The sequence below is a fragment of the Penicillium crustosum genome (assembly GCF_028827405.1).
Source record: "Penicillium crustosum strain IBT 35664 chromosome Unknown utg000004l_segment0_segment0, whole genome shotgun sequence".
Taxonomy (NCBI): Eukaryota; Fungi; Ascomycota; class Eurotiomycetes; order Eurotiales; family Aspergillaceae; genus Penicillium; species Penicillium crustosum.
The window spans coordinates 688,668-703,585 of record NW_026623125.1 but is presented as its reverse complement, the minus strand read 5'-3'; the positions used below and the strand labels follow the sequence as shown (position 1 = coordinate 703,585).

General features: G+C 48.4%; 7 protein-coding genes across 7 annotated transcripts; 4 read left to right on the top strand and 3 right to left on the bottom strand.

The window, feature by feature from the left end:
- Positions 1-157: 157 nt before the first annotated feature.
- N7487_009321 (beta-glucosidase) lies at positions 158-2,812 on the bottom strand (the record flags this gene model as incomplete). The annotated part of the gene is made up of 3 exons (XM_056877051.1): positions 158-1,973; positions 2,041-2,518; positions 2,569-2,812. The coding sequence occupies 3 exons, from the start codon at positions 2,810-2,812 to the stop codon at positions 158-160; spliced, it is 2,538 nt and encodes an 845-aa protein (XP_056725631.1).
- A 1,180-nt stretch (positions 2,813-3,992) lies between these two features.
- N7487_009320 (fungal specific transcription factor domain-containing protein) lies at positions 3,993-5,248 on the top strand (the record flags this gene model as incomplete). Its single annotated transcript, XM_056877050.1, has 4 exons — positions 3,993-4,002; positions 4,032-4,407; positions 4,463-4,708; positions 4,771-5,248. The coding sequence occupies 4 exons, from the start codon at positions 3,993-3,995 to the stop codon at positions 5,246-5,248; spliced, it is 1,110 nt and encodes a 369-aa protein (XP_056725630.1).
- A 145-nt stretch (positions 5,249-5,393) lies between these two features.
- N7487_009319 (uncharacterized protein) lies at positions 5,394-7,835 on the bottom strand (the record flags this gene model as incomplete). The annotated part of the gene is made up of 1 exon (XM_056877049.1): positions 5,394-7,835. One exon carries the CDS (start codon positions 7,833-7,835, stop codon positions 5,394-5,396), a length of 2,442 nt encoding a protein of 813 aa, XP_056725629.1.
- A 595-nt stretch (positions 7,836-8,430) lies between these two features.
- Positions 8,431-10,122, top strand: N7487_009318 (Lactose permease; the record flags this gene model as incomplete). Its single annotated transcript, XM_056877048.1, has 3 exons — positions 8,431-8,555; positions 8,639-9,392; positions 9,463-10,122. The coding sequence occupies 3 exons, from the start codon at positions 8,431-8,433 to the stop codon at positions 10,120-10,122; spliced, it is 1,539 nt and encodes a 512-aa protein (XP_056725628.1).
- A 1,205-nt stretch (positions 10,123-11,327) lies between these two features.
- Positions 11,328-13,152, top strand: N7487_009317 (uncharacterized protein; the record flags this gene model as incomplete). Its single annotated transcript, XM_056877047.1, has 3 exons — positions 11,328-11,627; positions 11,693-12,090; positions 12,141-13,152. The coding sequence occupies 3 exons, from the start codon at positions 11,328-11,330 to the stop codon at positions 13,150-13,152; spliced, it is 1,710 nt and encodes a 569-aa protein (XP_056725627.1).
- A 439-nt stretch (positions 13,153-13,591) lies between these two features.
- N7487_009316 (secreted lipase) lies at positions 13,592-13,879 on the top strand (the record flags this gene model as incomplete). Its single annotated transcript, XM_056877046.1, has 1 exon — positions 13,592-13,879. The coding sequence occupies one exon, from the start codon at positions 13,592-13,594 to the stop codon at positions 13,877-13,879; it is 288 nt and encodes a 95-aa protein (XP_056725626.1).
- Positions 13,880-14,055: 176 nt separating this feature from the next.
- Positions 14,056-14,799, bottom strand: N7487_009315 (uncharacterized protein; the record flags this gene model as incomplete). Its single annotated transcript, XM_056877045.1, has 2 exons — positions 14,056-14,285; positions 14,412-14,799. 2 exons carry the CDS (start codon positions 14,797-14,799, stop codon positions 14,056-14,058), a joined length of 618 nt encoding a protein of 205 aa, XP_056725625.1.
- Positions 14,800-14,918: the final 119 nt, after the last annotated feature.

The window sequence follows — 14,918 nt, the reverse complement described above, 5'->3', positions numbered from 1 at the left end:
AAGGATATATTAGACACGGAATGTTCTATCGTATACTACTGAATCATAGGAACAAGTTACAAGCATGAGACAATGTACAACGTATATGCGAAGAAACGACAGAAGTTTCTAACAGACAAACCGGACGCAGTATGGAATGCAAGCAGAAGTGGGAAAATTACAAGCCATTCCACCACGTAGTTTGTTCGATCTCAAAGTCAGCTGATAGTTGATGTTCAGCGCTAGACGTCCCAACTTGAACGATGTAACAACCGGCCTCTTGAACCCACGCGTTTCTATGCTCATCCCAGAAACTAGTAGCATATTTCGTGAGGATCTTGATAGTCACAGTCTCGGTCTGCTGTGGGCGGAGGAGCACCTTTTCAAAGCCTTTAAGCTCCTTGGGTGGTCGATTGATAGTCGGACTCTGCTGGGAAACATAGACCTGGACAACTTCCGCCCCATCAACGTTTCCAGTGTTCTGGACATCAACAGTGATTAAAATCTCCTCGTCGGTCTGTTGAAGAGAAATTGAGCTTAACCTGAACGTGGTGTAACTCAGTCCATGGCCAAATGGAAATGCAACGTCCTTCTTGCATTTCTCGTAGAAGCGGTACCCGATATAGACACCTTCACCGTATTTGGTACTGCCTCTTTCACTTCGGAAATTCAAAAAGGCCGGGTTATCTTCATTACGGTGCGGGAAGCTAAGCGGCAACTTGCCACTTGGGTTCACCGCGCCGAAGACAACGTCAGCGATAGCATTCCCAGTCTCGTTGCCGCCGTACCAGGCGTGAACCAACGACGAGACATCATTGAGCCAGGGCATAGTCACAGGAGTCCCCGACTGTATTATCACGGCTGTGTTGGGATTTGCCGCTACCACCGCAGCGATGAGCTTGTCGGTCCCCGGGGGTAGGTCCATAGTACTGCGATCATACCCCTCGCTTTCCCAGTCGCTGTTCAATCCGGCGCAGAGGATGACCTGATCTACCTTCTTGGCCAATGCAACTGCCTTTTGGATTTCGGTCTCGATCTCAATCTTTGGAACGCCACCAGCTCGAAGGCCACCCGCGCCAAACGAAGTGGCTCCTGCAACATTGAAGGTTCTTGTCGGCAGTGTGCCGAAAGTGATTTGGATTCTATACGTCTTGCCCTTCTCCAATCTGATGGTTCCAATTTCCTCCACTGTTCCAGAGCCGAAGAAGCTATCACCAGGGGTCTGCACAGTTTCGTTGTCGACAATGCATTGACCATCAACAAAGATTTTACCGGTACCTGATACCGAAAGACTAAATTCATAGTCTGAACTCTCTTCTGGTGTGATTGTGCCCTCGAGCTCCAGATAGAACAGATTGGTCTCGATTTTGGGGTGTCGGTAATCTGCAAGGAAAATGTCTGCTGTATTGACATACAGTGAGTCAACCATTTCCCGGTCCTCTTTCGACGGTGGCTCGAGGTAGACCTTCATATCAAACCCTTCAAGGCCGTTGCTTGCTTTGGTCAACCGAGATAGAAGAGGCATTTTCTTCCAACCCGGAACTCCCAAAGAATATTGAACATCCGGGACTTGTGCTCTCAGTCCCTCCAGAGGGCTAATCGCATAATAAGGCTTGAGTGCTGCGGAACCGCCGCCGCAATATGCTGCAAAATTGGCGTTCGGGCCGATAACAGCTGTTGTCTTGTTCTTCTTGAACGGTAAAATGTCGTGATCATTCTTAAGTAACACCAAACTTGCTGAAGCCAGAGAGCGAAGCAACGATGATGTCTCGGGGGTATCCGCAGTTAACTCTTCCGCATTTTCTGGGATGCCAAGAGGGAGCACCTTCTTCACAAGTTTCAACACCTCTCTTGCGCATTGGTCAAGCTCAAAGGGTAGTAGTTTACCACATCCCAGAGCTTGCTTGACCAGCTTACCACGCATGTATGAAGGCCCTGGCATTTCCAAGTCAAGGCCAGCTTGAATTGACTCTGCAGTGGAATAAACCCCAAACCTAAATTTTGTCAGATCACAGTTCGGACGTCCGCATGGCTGCCTCCAGCCCAGATATATATACATACCAGTCAGACATCACCATCCCATCGAAACCCCATTCCTTCCTCAAGATATCATTGATGAGTGGCTTGCTCTCACTTGCATGCGTTCCGTTAACTTTGTTGTACGATGTCATGTAACACATAGGCTTTGCGTCTCTTTGCGCGATCTGGAAGGGCATAAGATAAATCTCCCGCAAAGCCTGCTCCGGTACAACAGCATCAACAGACTGCCGCTGATGCTCCTGGTCATTGCAAACAAAATGCTTCAGGGTAGCCGCCACCCCAGTAGACTGGATACCAGCGATGGTTGCAGCACTCATGTTACCGGCCAATACTGGATCCTCACTGAAAGACTCAAAACCCCTGCCGCCCAAGGGGGATCGCTGCATATTGGTTGTCGGTCCCAATATAATTGATGCTCCTTTGGCAATGGCCTCTTGGCCTTGTAACTGCCCACCTTTCTGGACCAGTTTGGTGTCCCAGGTAGCTGCAAGACCGGTTCCTAGTTGTGAATTAGTAATTGGATCGAACAACGATGAGATGGACACCCACCGCATGGGAAGCAGGCCGCAGGAACACCATTGAAAAATTTGGTTCCTCTTACGCCATTGGGTCCATCGGTTAGACGGATCGAAGGAATACCAAGGCGGCGTATGGGCGCAGTGTGCCAGGGGTCGCTGCCGGAGATCAGAGCGATTTTCTCGTCAACAGTCAGTAGAGCTAGGGTCTGCTCTACATCAAAGTCAGGATGGACTGTTTTTTGAATATTCACGTCGTTCATAAATTGTCGGGTCATGATGAAGTTTTGAAGAGAACTCGTGATGGATAATGGTTGAGTGGTGAGAAAAGAAAAACGGTTATGAACGTAAGAAGTGCAGACGCGTCCATTATATTTGATAAATTGTACAGCACACACTAGTTATCAGGGTCTGGTGTTCTCTTTCCTTCTGCTTTCAACTGGGCATAGCAAACATGAGAGTATGGACCATGCAAGTAAGTAGGTCCACTCGGTATATTTTACCCCGACCTCCCCCGGACCGGCTACACCCGGGACTCCGCGAGGGGTCATTCACCCACATACCAGACATTCCCTTTTGCCACCGGTCATTATATCTAACGTCCCGGGATTCCGCTGTCTTCTAAACTTGTTCCATGCATTGTACCTTGCACCCCACTTTCTCATCGTGCATAGCTTGGAACGACTTGGAAACCCCAAACACCCCACCCACCTATCCCCCGAAGAAATGCCGACAGAGGAAACCTGCAACCCCCGGAAAAGACAGCGAGAGGAAAATAACGAAAGACCCTCGTACCCGCGGAAGCGGGCCACGCAAGCATGTCACACTTGTCGACGCAAACGAATAAAGTGCGATAATGAAAAGCCCGTGTGTGGCTCTTGTGTGGGATTGGCGATGCCGTGCATTTACCGAGAAAATGACAAATCAACGTAATCAATGAACTCGCGACTGATAGAAATAAAATTTGCTAATCGAATTTTATAGGTTTGACCCAGCCAGCATTCTCATCTTACAGCGCCTAGACACTCTGGAAGAGTTGGTCCGTGGATCCACCTTGGCCCCGGGGCCTCTGCCAGCAACAACAGAGCCGTCTTTAGCGCAGGCTGCACTGAACAATCGGGGATTGTCGCCCACAGAAGGGAGACTGCAAGCATTAGAGAGGACGCAATCATCTACATTGTATCATATCAATGTGGAGAGTATTTTGAGTTGGCCAGTCTTTCAGTCTTGCAATCTAGCACAAAAACATGATTTAAGGGCCTTACTAAAGCAACCAAGCGGAATCTCAGAACCGAAGTCTTTGCCTGTCTCTTTGGAGTTCGAAAATGGCGGAGCCAGGCAGCTACTGCAACGCTTCATCAGACACATTCATATCTACAACCCTGTCTTACAAATTGATAAAGTACAAGAGTATATGAGAGATACGCTTTTTAATGGTCTCGATTGGGATGCGAAGTCATGTCTACTTGTGAGTAAACGTGAAAGCATTGGTGATAGGCCCTGCTCACTCCCAACAGCTCTTGATATATGCACTAGGAACTATCTCCGGTCCTCCTGAAAGCCAACCCTCATGTTCCTCCTTGGACGTCCGCCAGTCAGTAGAATTCAAGAAAGCAGAGGCATACTTTCTTGCAGCCAGAAAGCGGATGGGTGTATTATTTGGCGATAGTGGTATGATTGAAGCCCAGTGCTTCTTTCTCGCGGGTGTGTATTTGATGGCAACACTTCGACCATTTCAAGCTCGGCCGATGTTTGTCCAAGCTCTAGTGTGCTGTGAAGGGTTCCACATTCCGCTACCTCCAAACGATCCCCGTCATGATGAGAACCACACTCTGCAAGAAAGCATATATTGGACATGCTTTAAGTCGGAATTGTCAGTTGTCGCCTTTTGTGAGAATCGAAATATCGGACTAACCATGTATTTACAGAGAACTTCGATTGGAACTGGGTCTTGGAAATACCACCTGCTTGGACCTGACGTATCCCGCCCTCTTCCCTTCTCCTCCCAAAGATCTTGAAAGCCAGGGAGAGACCGTGTGGTATTTCTATCTTGCGGAGATAGCCCTTCGCCGGTTAGGAAACCGAGTTTTGAATTATATCTATAATTGCAAGCCGTTTGAAAAATCGGCCGATGTAGAGACGATTAGGGACTTCGAGGGACAAGCACACGGGTTGTGAGTTTGCCTGTATTTCTCATACTCTTTCTCTCGACCTACTAACTTCCTTTTTCGTCTAGACTGAACTCGCTTCCCACGCTTCTAAAACCCGATACGCCGAGCGAGGCAGCGCATGATGAAAATCATGAAAACTCTGCTTTGCGTTTTATCTTGAATGGCCATGCCATCGACTGCTTCGAGATGATCTACTGGCCTTTCGTCTTCGATGCCATTCACGAAGGTCTGTCTCACGATCCCGAACTAGTGGCCTTTGCGCGGAAGGGGCTACATATGTATGCCTCTCGGATTGAAAGTAACAAGCCTGGATTTTATTATCGCCACCATGGTGCATGGCTTATGTTGCGATCCTGTACACGTAGTGCCTTAGTTTTATGTGGTGCAGCTCGTCGGGGCCTTGACACCTTACTTCCCCACTCCTGGAAGAATGGCGTTGAACAGGTAATGCAAATGCTGAGATACTGGAGCTCTGAAGCGAAGGATATCGCTAGTCAGTTAGAAATACTTGAGGACCTGATGAAAGACGTTACAGAAGATTAATAGATGACTGTGAACCAAAGTTTACCCCGATGGTTGGTTCCATTATGTACAACAATAATATGCATGACAAGGCCTCCCTATATCATACCTTAGCTAGTCCACGACCCTCGAATTGATGAAATGGGCAGATGAAGTGTAAAGTTGCTCAATCCACATTCAATGTCAAATTTATATCTTCGGCCCCGTCCATCAACTCATTGTGTCCATCTGGAAAAACGACTCGGATGGGCATTCTTACAGACTCCCCGGTATCCATGTTCAATGACAACGAAATTTTGATAGTATTCTCCTCGCGTTTCCAATGAACGTGGGCCATTCCAGATGATCCAGGGACCCCGAAGGGTACTTTAACATCGAGTGCTGGGAACAAACCGACGCGTGGATGGAAAATCATGGTCTTCCATCCTGGTGTACCCATTCGAATGCCAGCAACCTCCGTCGTGAACTCATATATTGGCGAGCTTCCCCATGCATGACAATCTGATCGTTGGGAGACTGTATCCTCCAACCATGTGGTAAGATTCAAGGACAACTGGTCTTTCCATGGCCCCCAAAATCCGTGGAAGCGTTCGTCATACAGACTACCTCCAACCATTGACATAGCACGAAGCGTGTAAAAAGACATTGCCGTTGATGTCTGTGTAAATGTTCTAGTACCCGACACTGCAGTGCATTCAGCGATGATATCAAAAGCCAAATTGCCCGTAGCGGTACCAGACAACACGGCCCAAACCTGGCCATGTTGGCTATAGTCGTTGTCACAAGTGGCTTCGGAGGCTATTCCGTCTGTGAAAAAGCGTCCATCAAAGCAATGGGATTTCACTGCAAGCCGGGTTGCATCAGCTCTTAATTGGTATTCTCCAGCAACTCCTGGGCGATCCACGGAAACCAAGACTTCCGAAATCCGTTTCAGTGTGTATGCATACAACATGTTGGTATATGAGGAAAAGCCAGTCCTTTCGGCGGCTGGTGGAATCCCCAATGGCTTCCATGAATCCGCCCAATCGACAAAGTCCCATTGCTGTGAGCTGTCAGACAAGCGAATGAGCCCGAGCTTAGAGTCGATGCGGCGAGCAAACGAATCCAACACGCCGTCGCACACGGGCAAGAATTGACGAACAAATTCGGCGTCATTGAAGTATTCAAAATGATCGCTTATCATGCAGATCCAAAACAGAGAGAAATGTGGAATTAGCTGAAGTTGGTGAGCGGGCGCGCGGCTAGCTGTAAGTCCGACTGCTGGCGAGTATGAGTTGTGAAGTTGGATGATTGCCTGACGTGCTAAGCGATCGTCACCTGAGCAACAGTATGTGAAAAGGGCTGAGCTCCTGGTGTCCATCACATATTGAAGTTGCTCATAAAACGGACAGTCCTCATAACAATCATGCATGCAATTTGATAGTGTTCGAATGCTTGTTGTCCACATTTGCCGGTAGACAGTATCAGCGGGTGGAACATCAAAATCCGCAAGGACCCGTAAGGGATATTTGGTTGTGGTTATATCAACGCGCTTCATGGTGAGATCTGAGAGTGCTGACACTGTGATATCCAATGCCAGGAATCGAAACGTGCGAAAGTGAAACGGCGCAAAGACGTCTTCATCAGAACAGTTTGAGTTGTACGTCAGTGTGCTCCGGAGCTTTTGATCCGCGAGACCAGGAATATTATACTCGTCTTGTGGTCCCACGAGTTTCTTTCTAGTATCACAGCGGTCGCCCTTTCTTCTGATCCATGGGACAGTGTTGGGTACGTCTTCATAGCACTCGGAGTAGGTCACCTGCATGGTACTACCAGTATGTGCAGGGCACTTGAACCGGAAGTAAAGCAGTGCAGTCGTATGGTTCTCAGCTTCTAGTTCCAAATGATGCCGACTTCCAGCTGGAAGATTGATTCCCTCGGAATCTGTGTCATGGGGGCCAAGCAAAGCTTCTTCCCAGTTCGCTCGGGGCTGGTTGCTTTCGATGTTGTGAATCGCTTTGAACGTCACTGACTCATATTGAGGAAACGGGATCATGCGGGGAGAAAGTTTCCATGGGGCCGAAAGGCCATGGGAGGTGGGGAAGACCAAAGGTTTGGCTGGTATCCAGTTTGGTTGCGTCGTGTATTGACCGACTTTCTCGTAGATGTGTAAGAACGCGTCTTCTAGAATGTCTGTGGGTAGTGTGGTTGATTCATCCAGGGTCGTTTCCCAGCTGCCATCGGTCTGAATATTGATGCCCAGATCGGGATCCAAGCCGACGTTGCGGATGAGGAGACCTGGCACATGTAATCGTGGAAAGCTGGTGGCGTGTGTGGTAGCATGGTACAATCGTAGAACCTTCACATTGATGGTGTTGGCTCCCAATCTCAAGTACGGTTGAATATTTAGCTCGTCGTAAAACCAAAGATGACGGTCCCCTTTGACGGGTCCGGCAGATACAAATTCGCAATTTATATAGAGCTTGTATTTCGTGTCGGCCGTGATGTGAATGTATACTGGCTTTGAAATGATCTCCGTCAGGGTTATTGTCTTGCGGAAGTGAACAAATGACCCAGCCGAGTCCGTTGGATGCTCTGTCCATTCGGGATGCCATATCCACGTAGCCATGATCGAATTGGATGAAAAAAGAGATAAAAAAGTACCCGGGACTCTCTACTGGAACGGTTTCAAGGTTGCTTGTACAACAAACGTTCAACCAAGATGATATATCTTACCTAGGTAAGCCATGTTATACTTACGTACACCTGTAGTTAATCAACAGCAATACTGGAAAGACCTTGGGAAATCTTCTCTACCGAACACCCGGGATTCCGCGGGGTAGCTACGGCATTCCCCACACTTCTTGGCGGCGAGCGGAGATTGACCCGGGATTCCGCGGCGATATCGGCATAGAAATTTGGAAATCCTTTCACCTAGCCACTCTTTGCGCGACTATGCTCGCTCGGAATAGCTTTATTTCCCCGGTTTTTCGCAAGACTCTCCCCCGCACCCGAGAACCCCGGAGTACCAGAACGGCTTGGTCAGAACGGGAATATGGATCGCTATAGCACGGTTTCTCTCTCTTAAGGGAAAAAAGGGATGGCACATATAAAGTCTCATCGGCATCTCCCCGCAAGACCGTCTTAGACTAATTAAACGATTCTTCTTTACAATCGAGCGTGTTTGAAACTGGGCCACCGCCAAAAGAGCACCTTCGCCTGATATGTCTTCTTCTAGGGTAGAGATGCCGGAGAGCAGCGTGGACGTGGTTCACTGGTGGAGGCACAAAAACCTACGTTCGCTGAATCTTCTCATGGTGTTTCCACTACTGTCTCTTTTCACTCAGGGGTATGCCTCCGACCTGTCTCCTAGCGGGGAACCCCGACGTATCGTTTGCCTTTTGGAAGTTAGCTAACATTCAGCAACGATAGTTTTGATGGGTCGATGATGAATGGCCTACAAGCAGTGGAAAGTTGGCGCAGCTATTTTGGAGAGCCCAAAGGAGCTACCCTCGGTTTATTCAATGCTGCCTATCCAATCGGTGGCCTAGTGGGTATTCCTTTCATATCATTTGTGTGTGATGGTTTTGGTCGACGTGCTGGTCTTGCCCTTGGTGCAACCATCTGCTGCATAGGGGCAGCACTCCAAGGTGGTGCGCAGAACCTCGAGATGTTCGTCATTGCTCGCGGGGTTCTAGGCTGCGGAACAGTCTTCCTTGGGGCATCTGGCGCCCCCTTGATCACAGAGATCGCGCACCCAGCGCACCGAGCTACAGCAACAGCTATGTTCAACACAACGTACTCCCTCGGAGCAATTATTGCGGCTTGGTCAACCTTCGGGACATTCCGTATCGATGGTAGCGCTGCATGGCGAATTCCATCTGCCCTCCAAGGCCTTCCGTCTCTTGTGCAACTTCTTGGTTTATACCTTGTTCCAGAGAGCCCACGTTGGCTTGTATCCAAGGGTAGAAGCAATGAGGCTCTTGAAACCCTTGCTAAATACCACGCGGAAGGGAATCAGGCGGATCCACTGGTTCTTTTCGAATTCAACGACATCCAAGAGGCTCTTGAATATGAACGCAGTATGGGAAATAATACCTGGATTGAGAGTTATTTGCAGTTCACCCGTTCTGGTGGAAATCGGAAACGCCTGTTTATTTTGTTCTGGAGCGCGTGTTTTGCTCAGGTATGTTTTCATGATCAATACCAGAGGTATACATTGAAGCTAATCTTGGTCTCGTGTTATCCATATTTAGATGTCAGGCAACGCTTTTATTTCATACTACCTCTCGCCGGTTCTCTCGAGTGTGGGATTAACAAGCAGTCTAGAGCAGACCTTGATTAATGCAACACAACAGATGCTCTCGTGGTTTTCCTCGTTATACTTCGCCACTCTTCCCAATAAGCTTGGTCGTCGAGTTCTATTCCTCGGTTCAGGAACGAGTATATTTCTTTGTCTTGTTGGTATCACTACTGGCAGTGCTATATTCGCCCAAGATGCCTCGAACAAAGTGGCAGGTGGTGCAGTGGTTGCCTTCCTCTATCTCTTTTCGCCATGTTACAACTTTGGATTGAATGGCAATCTCGGCCTTTACATTGCGGAGATCCTACCTTACCATCTTCGCATGAGGGGCCAGGCTTTGTTCCATTTTTTCTCCACTTGCTTCACCCTACTCTCAACCTACGCGTTTCCTATTGGCCTCCAAAATATCACGTGGAAGTTCTATATCATCTTTATTCCGTGGGTCGCCATCGAGTTTATCGTGGTATACTTCATCTACCCCGAAACAAAGGGATACTCTCTTGAAGAAATCGCGGTTGTATTTGATGGAGAGGGCGCGGCTCCTCACGGGAATGGCCTCTCTGCGGATAGCAAGGATCTTGATGTTGAACATTCTGAAATAGTTAGCAAGTAGTTCATTCTATCTCGCTAATTCCAATTACCTGGTTTGATTATTTCTACTTTCTTAAGATGTGGAGTGGGCCATGTGGTTAATATCTCTTTTCAATATCTTAGGTTATCCTGTGATTCATCGTCACCCTATGCCATGACAGCCCCTTCAACGTCCTTGCAAAACCAACCATCCGCACGGGTTAAGACATAACCATAGGAGGTATGTCTCCTGGGTGGAAGATTTAGTGATTCGAACAGCTCTGCAGATGCACCACGAAAATACCGTTCCTTGTTTCCCCAACTTTCCCTTGTTACATGTCCGATTTTGGCGCGATTCCCAATTCAGAAGTCTCCCCCGAGTCTCGGATTTAGCAGCTTCGTTCATCCACAGCTGCATTATCTACCGTTGAACTTCCATGCGAAAAGAAATCGCGCCTATATCTATCTGCTGCAACTCCAACGAGGATTTGAGCGAATGTTCATGAATCATCCTAGCTACATCACGAAACACGATTGCGTGGCTCGGTATCAAGCCAAGCCTTCATAACGCCTCTATCCCCCTCTGTGGAGTTTATTTCAACCAATAGCTATCTTGAAGGCTCGGTAATATCCATCAAGGCCATCGCCCCAGTCCCGATCAGTGCACGCGAACGTATGTGTCGCGTCCCGAGGAGAATTTATCCTCGGAGAAAGCCCTGCAAGCCATGCAATTGTTATCGACTGGTTGAATCAAGACTTTCGATTGATAATAGCTTGCCTTGGGATTACCTCCGCGGGTATTAGCCCATTCGACTGCCTCTGCAAATGCTACCCAATGCTCATTGACTTGCCTAATGTGACTTTCAGTCCGTGAATTTCATGTTCTAGCCAATGCCGGTCTCCATTATGATGTACCAGAGAAATAGAACCCCCGCTTCCTGTGATATATTTCCTGTCTAGGGGTCGGGGTCTGAGGAGATTGTGGATAAGTTACCCACACTCGTCCACCCTAGACAGCGTAGATCCTATTATGTTATGGGCCTAGCCTCGTGCACTTGGGTGCAATTTTTGCTTATCTACTCCCAGCTCGTGTTCTGCTTAGCACAAATTTATGTGACTCAATACATGGTACATTCTCAATAAATAGGCAAAGGCGGGCCCGAGTGGTGACATTATTTCTGGAGATCAAGACTGCCCTTCACATCTAACACATATTTGTTGAGCCTAATTAAGCACAATTTAGCAAATATGTCGAGCGATGATGATCACATCAGACCCGCTAGGAACTTTGAGGCACAGAGTGCATTTGCATCGACGTTAATTAACGATGTTGAAAAAGCAGGGCCATCCAAAATCAGCGAAGTGCCAGACAAACAGCATAAAAGCCTCCTTGGGCTTACAATCGAAACACCGAACATCCACCCGGGAAGCGATGCTGTCTTTGCGGCCAAGGTCCAGCTCTTAAATCAAGCACTGCTGGACATGGGCATGGGATTGTATCAATGGATGCTTTTCTTGATGACTGGCGTTGGCTGGTTTCTTGACAGTGTGAGTACTCACGGCTTGGACAGAAACCCCTCATTTCAGTACTAATCAAGGCTGTCCGGTAATAGTTCTGGATCATGTCTTTCCTAGTCATTGCCCCGTCAGCTGGAAATGAAGCCCAGTTCTTCTTTATGGGTGACAACACTGATTATCTCTTCGTCAGCTTGTTTGTTGGTCTCACTGTCGGCGGCACAGCTTGGCCCATGATGTCTGATACACTGGGTCGGAAGTGGATGTTTACTAGCACCATCGTGCTGATGGGAATGGGTGGCTTAGTCGGTGCGGGCATGCCTTCATTCACGGGGCTGTGTGTCGTCGGCTGCGTTGTTGGATTTGCTGCCGCCGGGAACCAAGCTGTCGATGCAATGATTCTTCTAGAGTCTCTGCCTGCGTCACACCAGTATCTAGTTGCTCTACAGGGTGTCTTCTGGGGATTGGGACAATTGGTTGCTGCTGCAGTGGGATGGTAAGCAATATCCAGACCACACATTGGAAACATCACTAATCAATATCTAGGGCTTTCATCGCTCTATATACATGTGGCACCGGTCCTGATGAAGTGAGCACCTCTCAGTCGATGAGCAGCAAACGCGCCCTCGGCCATTCAAGCAGTGCTAGCTCCTCATCCAGCAGCTCCTCGTCCTGTCACTATGTCAGCAACAAGGGCTGGCGGTACGTATGGTGGACTTTCGGGTGCATGACTCTCTTCCTGTATCTGTGTCGTTTTGCATTGAATCTCCATGAAACGCCCAAATTCCTCCTCTCGCGACGCCGCGACGCAGAAGCAACCCAGCTCGTGAAGGATATTGCCCTTTACAACAAGCGCCAGACATGGCTTACCGAAGCGTCATTTGCGCGGATTGATTCCACAATCGACGCTTCCGAAGCTGAACTACGCACAAAATCTCGCTCGCAAGCGCTTGTTTCTTCACTCAATATTTACGGCTCAGTGTGTCTTGTCCTGCTGTGGAGCATAATGGGTCTGACCTTCGTGGTCCACCAAAAGTATATCGGTAATTATCTCGCAACGCAAGGTGTATCCCAGGTCAACGCGACAACAGTCTCGAGGTCCTACCTATACAGCCGGTACCTATATATCGCGCTTTGCGCTATCCCCGGCCCGCTCGTGGCAACCATCCTCATCGAAGTGAAGGGTCTGGGGCGGAAGCGCACCGGAGCTGGCATTGCTATTCTGACTGGTTTGTTTATGCTTCTCGCTACTGTGGCCCGGTCGCGCAATTCTGCGTTGGCCTTCGAGTGCATTATCAGCTTCCTTCGCTTTGCTGGCATGTCTACGCTGACGCTTTATACTGTTGAGGTTCTACCGACTACAGTGCGCGGGTTCGGCCTGGGTGTCATGGGCTTCTTTGGGGGGATTTTTGGCTTGATTGCCTATATCATCATCACTTTCGATAGCACTGTTGTTTCGGGCGGGGGACCTGTTTGGTTCTGTGGTGCGATTTGGATTATCATGGCTGCTGCGTGGTTCGCGCTCCCGATTGAAACTCAAGCTAGAGCATCGGCGTAGACGATCACGATGTTGTAAATATATACTCAGATTGTCGTGTGTTTTCTAGATAACATGAGTCCTGAAGTCCACCTCACACTTCGTTGCCTTATTTACAATTGTTATTATGGCTCTTGATGAATTTTCCGTTATCGATCGGGAAAGGACGGAGCTTTAACAGATCTCCAACGAGCATTTCTGGCCTGTGCACGAAAGTCATCTTAGAATATTCCCTACTTCTATCCTCAAAACATGATGAGGGCCCCGAGAATCAATACGAGGTGCTTTTGGGCTTTCCGCTTCAATGCACCTTGTAAGTCGACATTCCTACTGAACTCTCGTCAATGATATTACTGACGAAGAGATTATAGCTATTAGTAGCTCCTTCAATGGATCATACCCTTTGGCCCCCGTGACACACTCTTCTGAAAACACCTATCTCAACTACCTACTTAGCACGATGACAGACTATGAGCGAGCTATTGCTGATGAGTTCCGCGCCTATTGGACATTCGCACCAGCAACCCAAACACGCACAAGATTGCAACTGCTCCCTCATTATGGCTCTCTTAGTGATCTCATGAACTCCCCTGTCTGTCTCGGCCCACAGTTTGCTTTTGAGAGCAACGCCAACAAAAGTTACCCGACCAGTACGCAATTTGAAGTTTGCCAAAAAACAGGATTGGGCGGACAGAATGCTGGACCCGACTTGATTTTAGATCAATTGCATCTCCAACAATGGCCATAGATAAAACACTTCCCTGGTCTAGTGAAGCGCAAAATTTAGTCAAAAAGTCTTGATAATAATCCACACGACACGGATACTCATTCTATGAAGTTCCAGTTTACTACTTATAGCGTGCAACTTTGTAAGCGCATTCCCGGAATACATTCTTGTTACATTTTATTCGGTGGCTATAATTTCTATTGGCCATTCGGGGAGCGTATCATCGCTACCTGCACATAGTCGGGATATGGCTCGAAAGTATCAACCTCCCGGAACCCATATTTCAGGTACAAGGGTCTCCCAGCCGGAGATGCGGACAGATAAACCTCCACACCTTCAGCATCGGCGCGCGTAAGACCCCACTTGAGGAGCTTCGACCCCAGGCCCTTCCCTTGTTGGGAAGGGTGAACACCCAGCATATCCAGATCTATGCATTACGGTTAGTTATGGCGATTCGTTTTGTACTTGCTCGAGGAATAAAATAAGCAAGCATAAAGCGAAACTCGAAATACTGCAAGCAACAATCGAGCAAAAATGAAAAAGGAAAACGTACAATAATGAGGCCTGTCGCCCATCCACTTCTCATGCCGCGCCTCCATGCCCTGGAAAAATCGATCACATAGCTCCTTATCACTACTAGCAGGCCACACGATCTCTTCCTGGTGCTGATCGCGATCTGCAGCCGGCACGGGGCGCTTCCATTTCGCGAATGCGACGATCCCGCCATTCTCCGAACCCTCCGTCACCTTGAACAATACATCGTTGGTCTCGCCTGCAATTGAGCCCGTGATCACATCGCTGAGATATTTTTCCCACCATTCCGTCACATCCGGTGTCTTTGGGAACATGGTTTTGTCGAGGTCGCTACGGAAGCTGGCGTAAAAGACTTCCGTGAGTTCGGGCGCATCGGTGGGAGACGCGGGGTGGATCTCCAGTGACATTTTGGGCGGCTTTGATCTGAAATTTGTGCGCGATAATTCGTTGAGCCGGTATGATATTCAGAGAAGTACTCCTTAGGTTGTGTATTGAATTGGAACGCCTGCGATTTTGAAATTAGGGG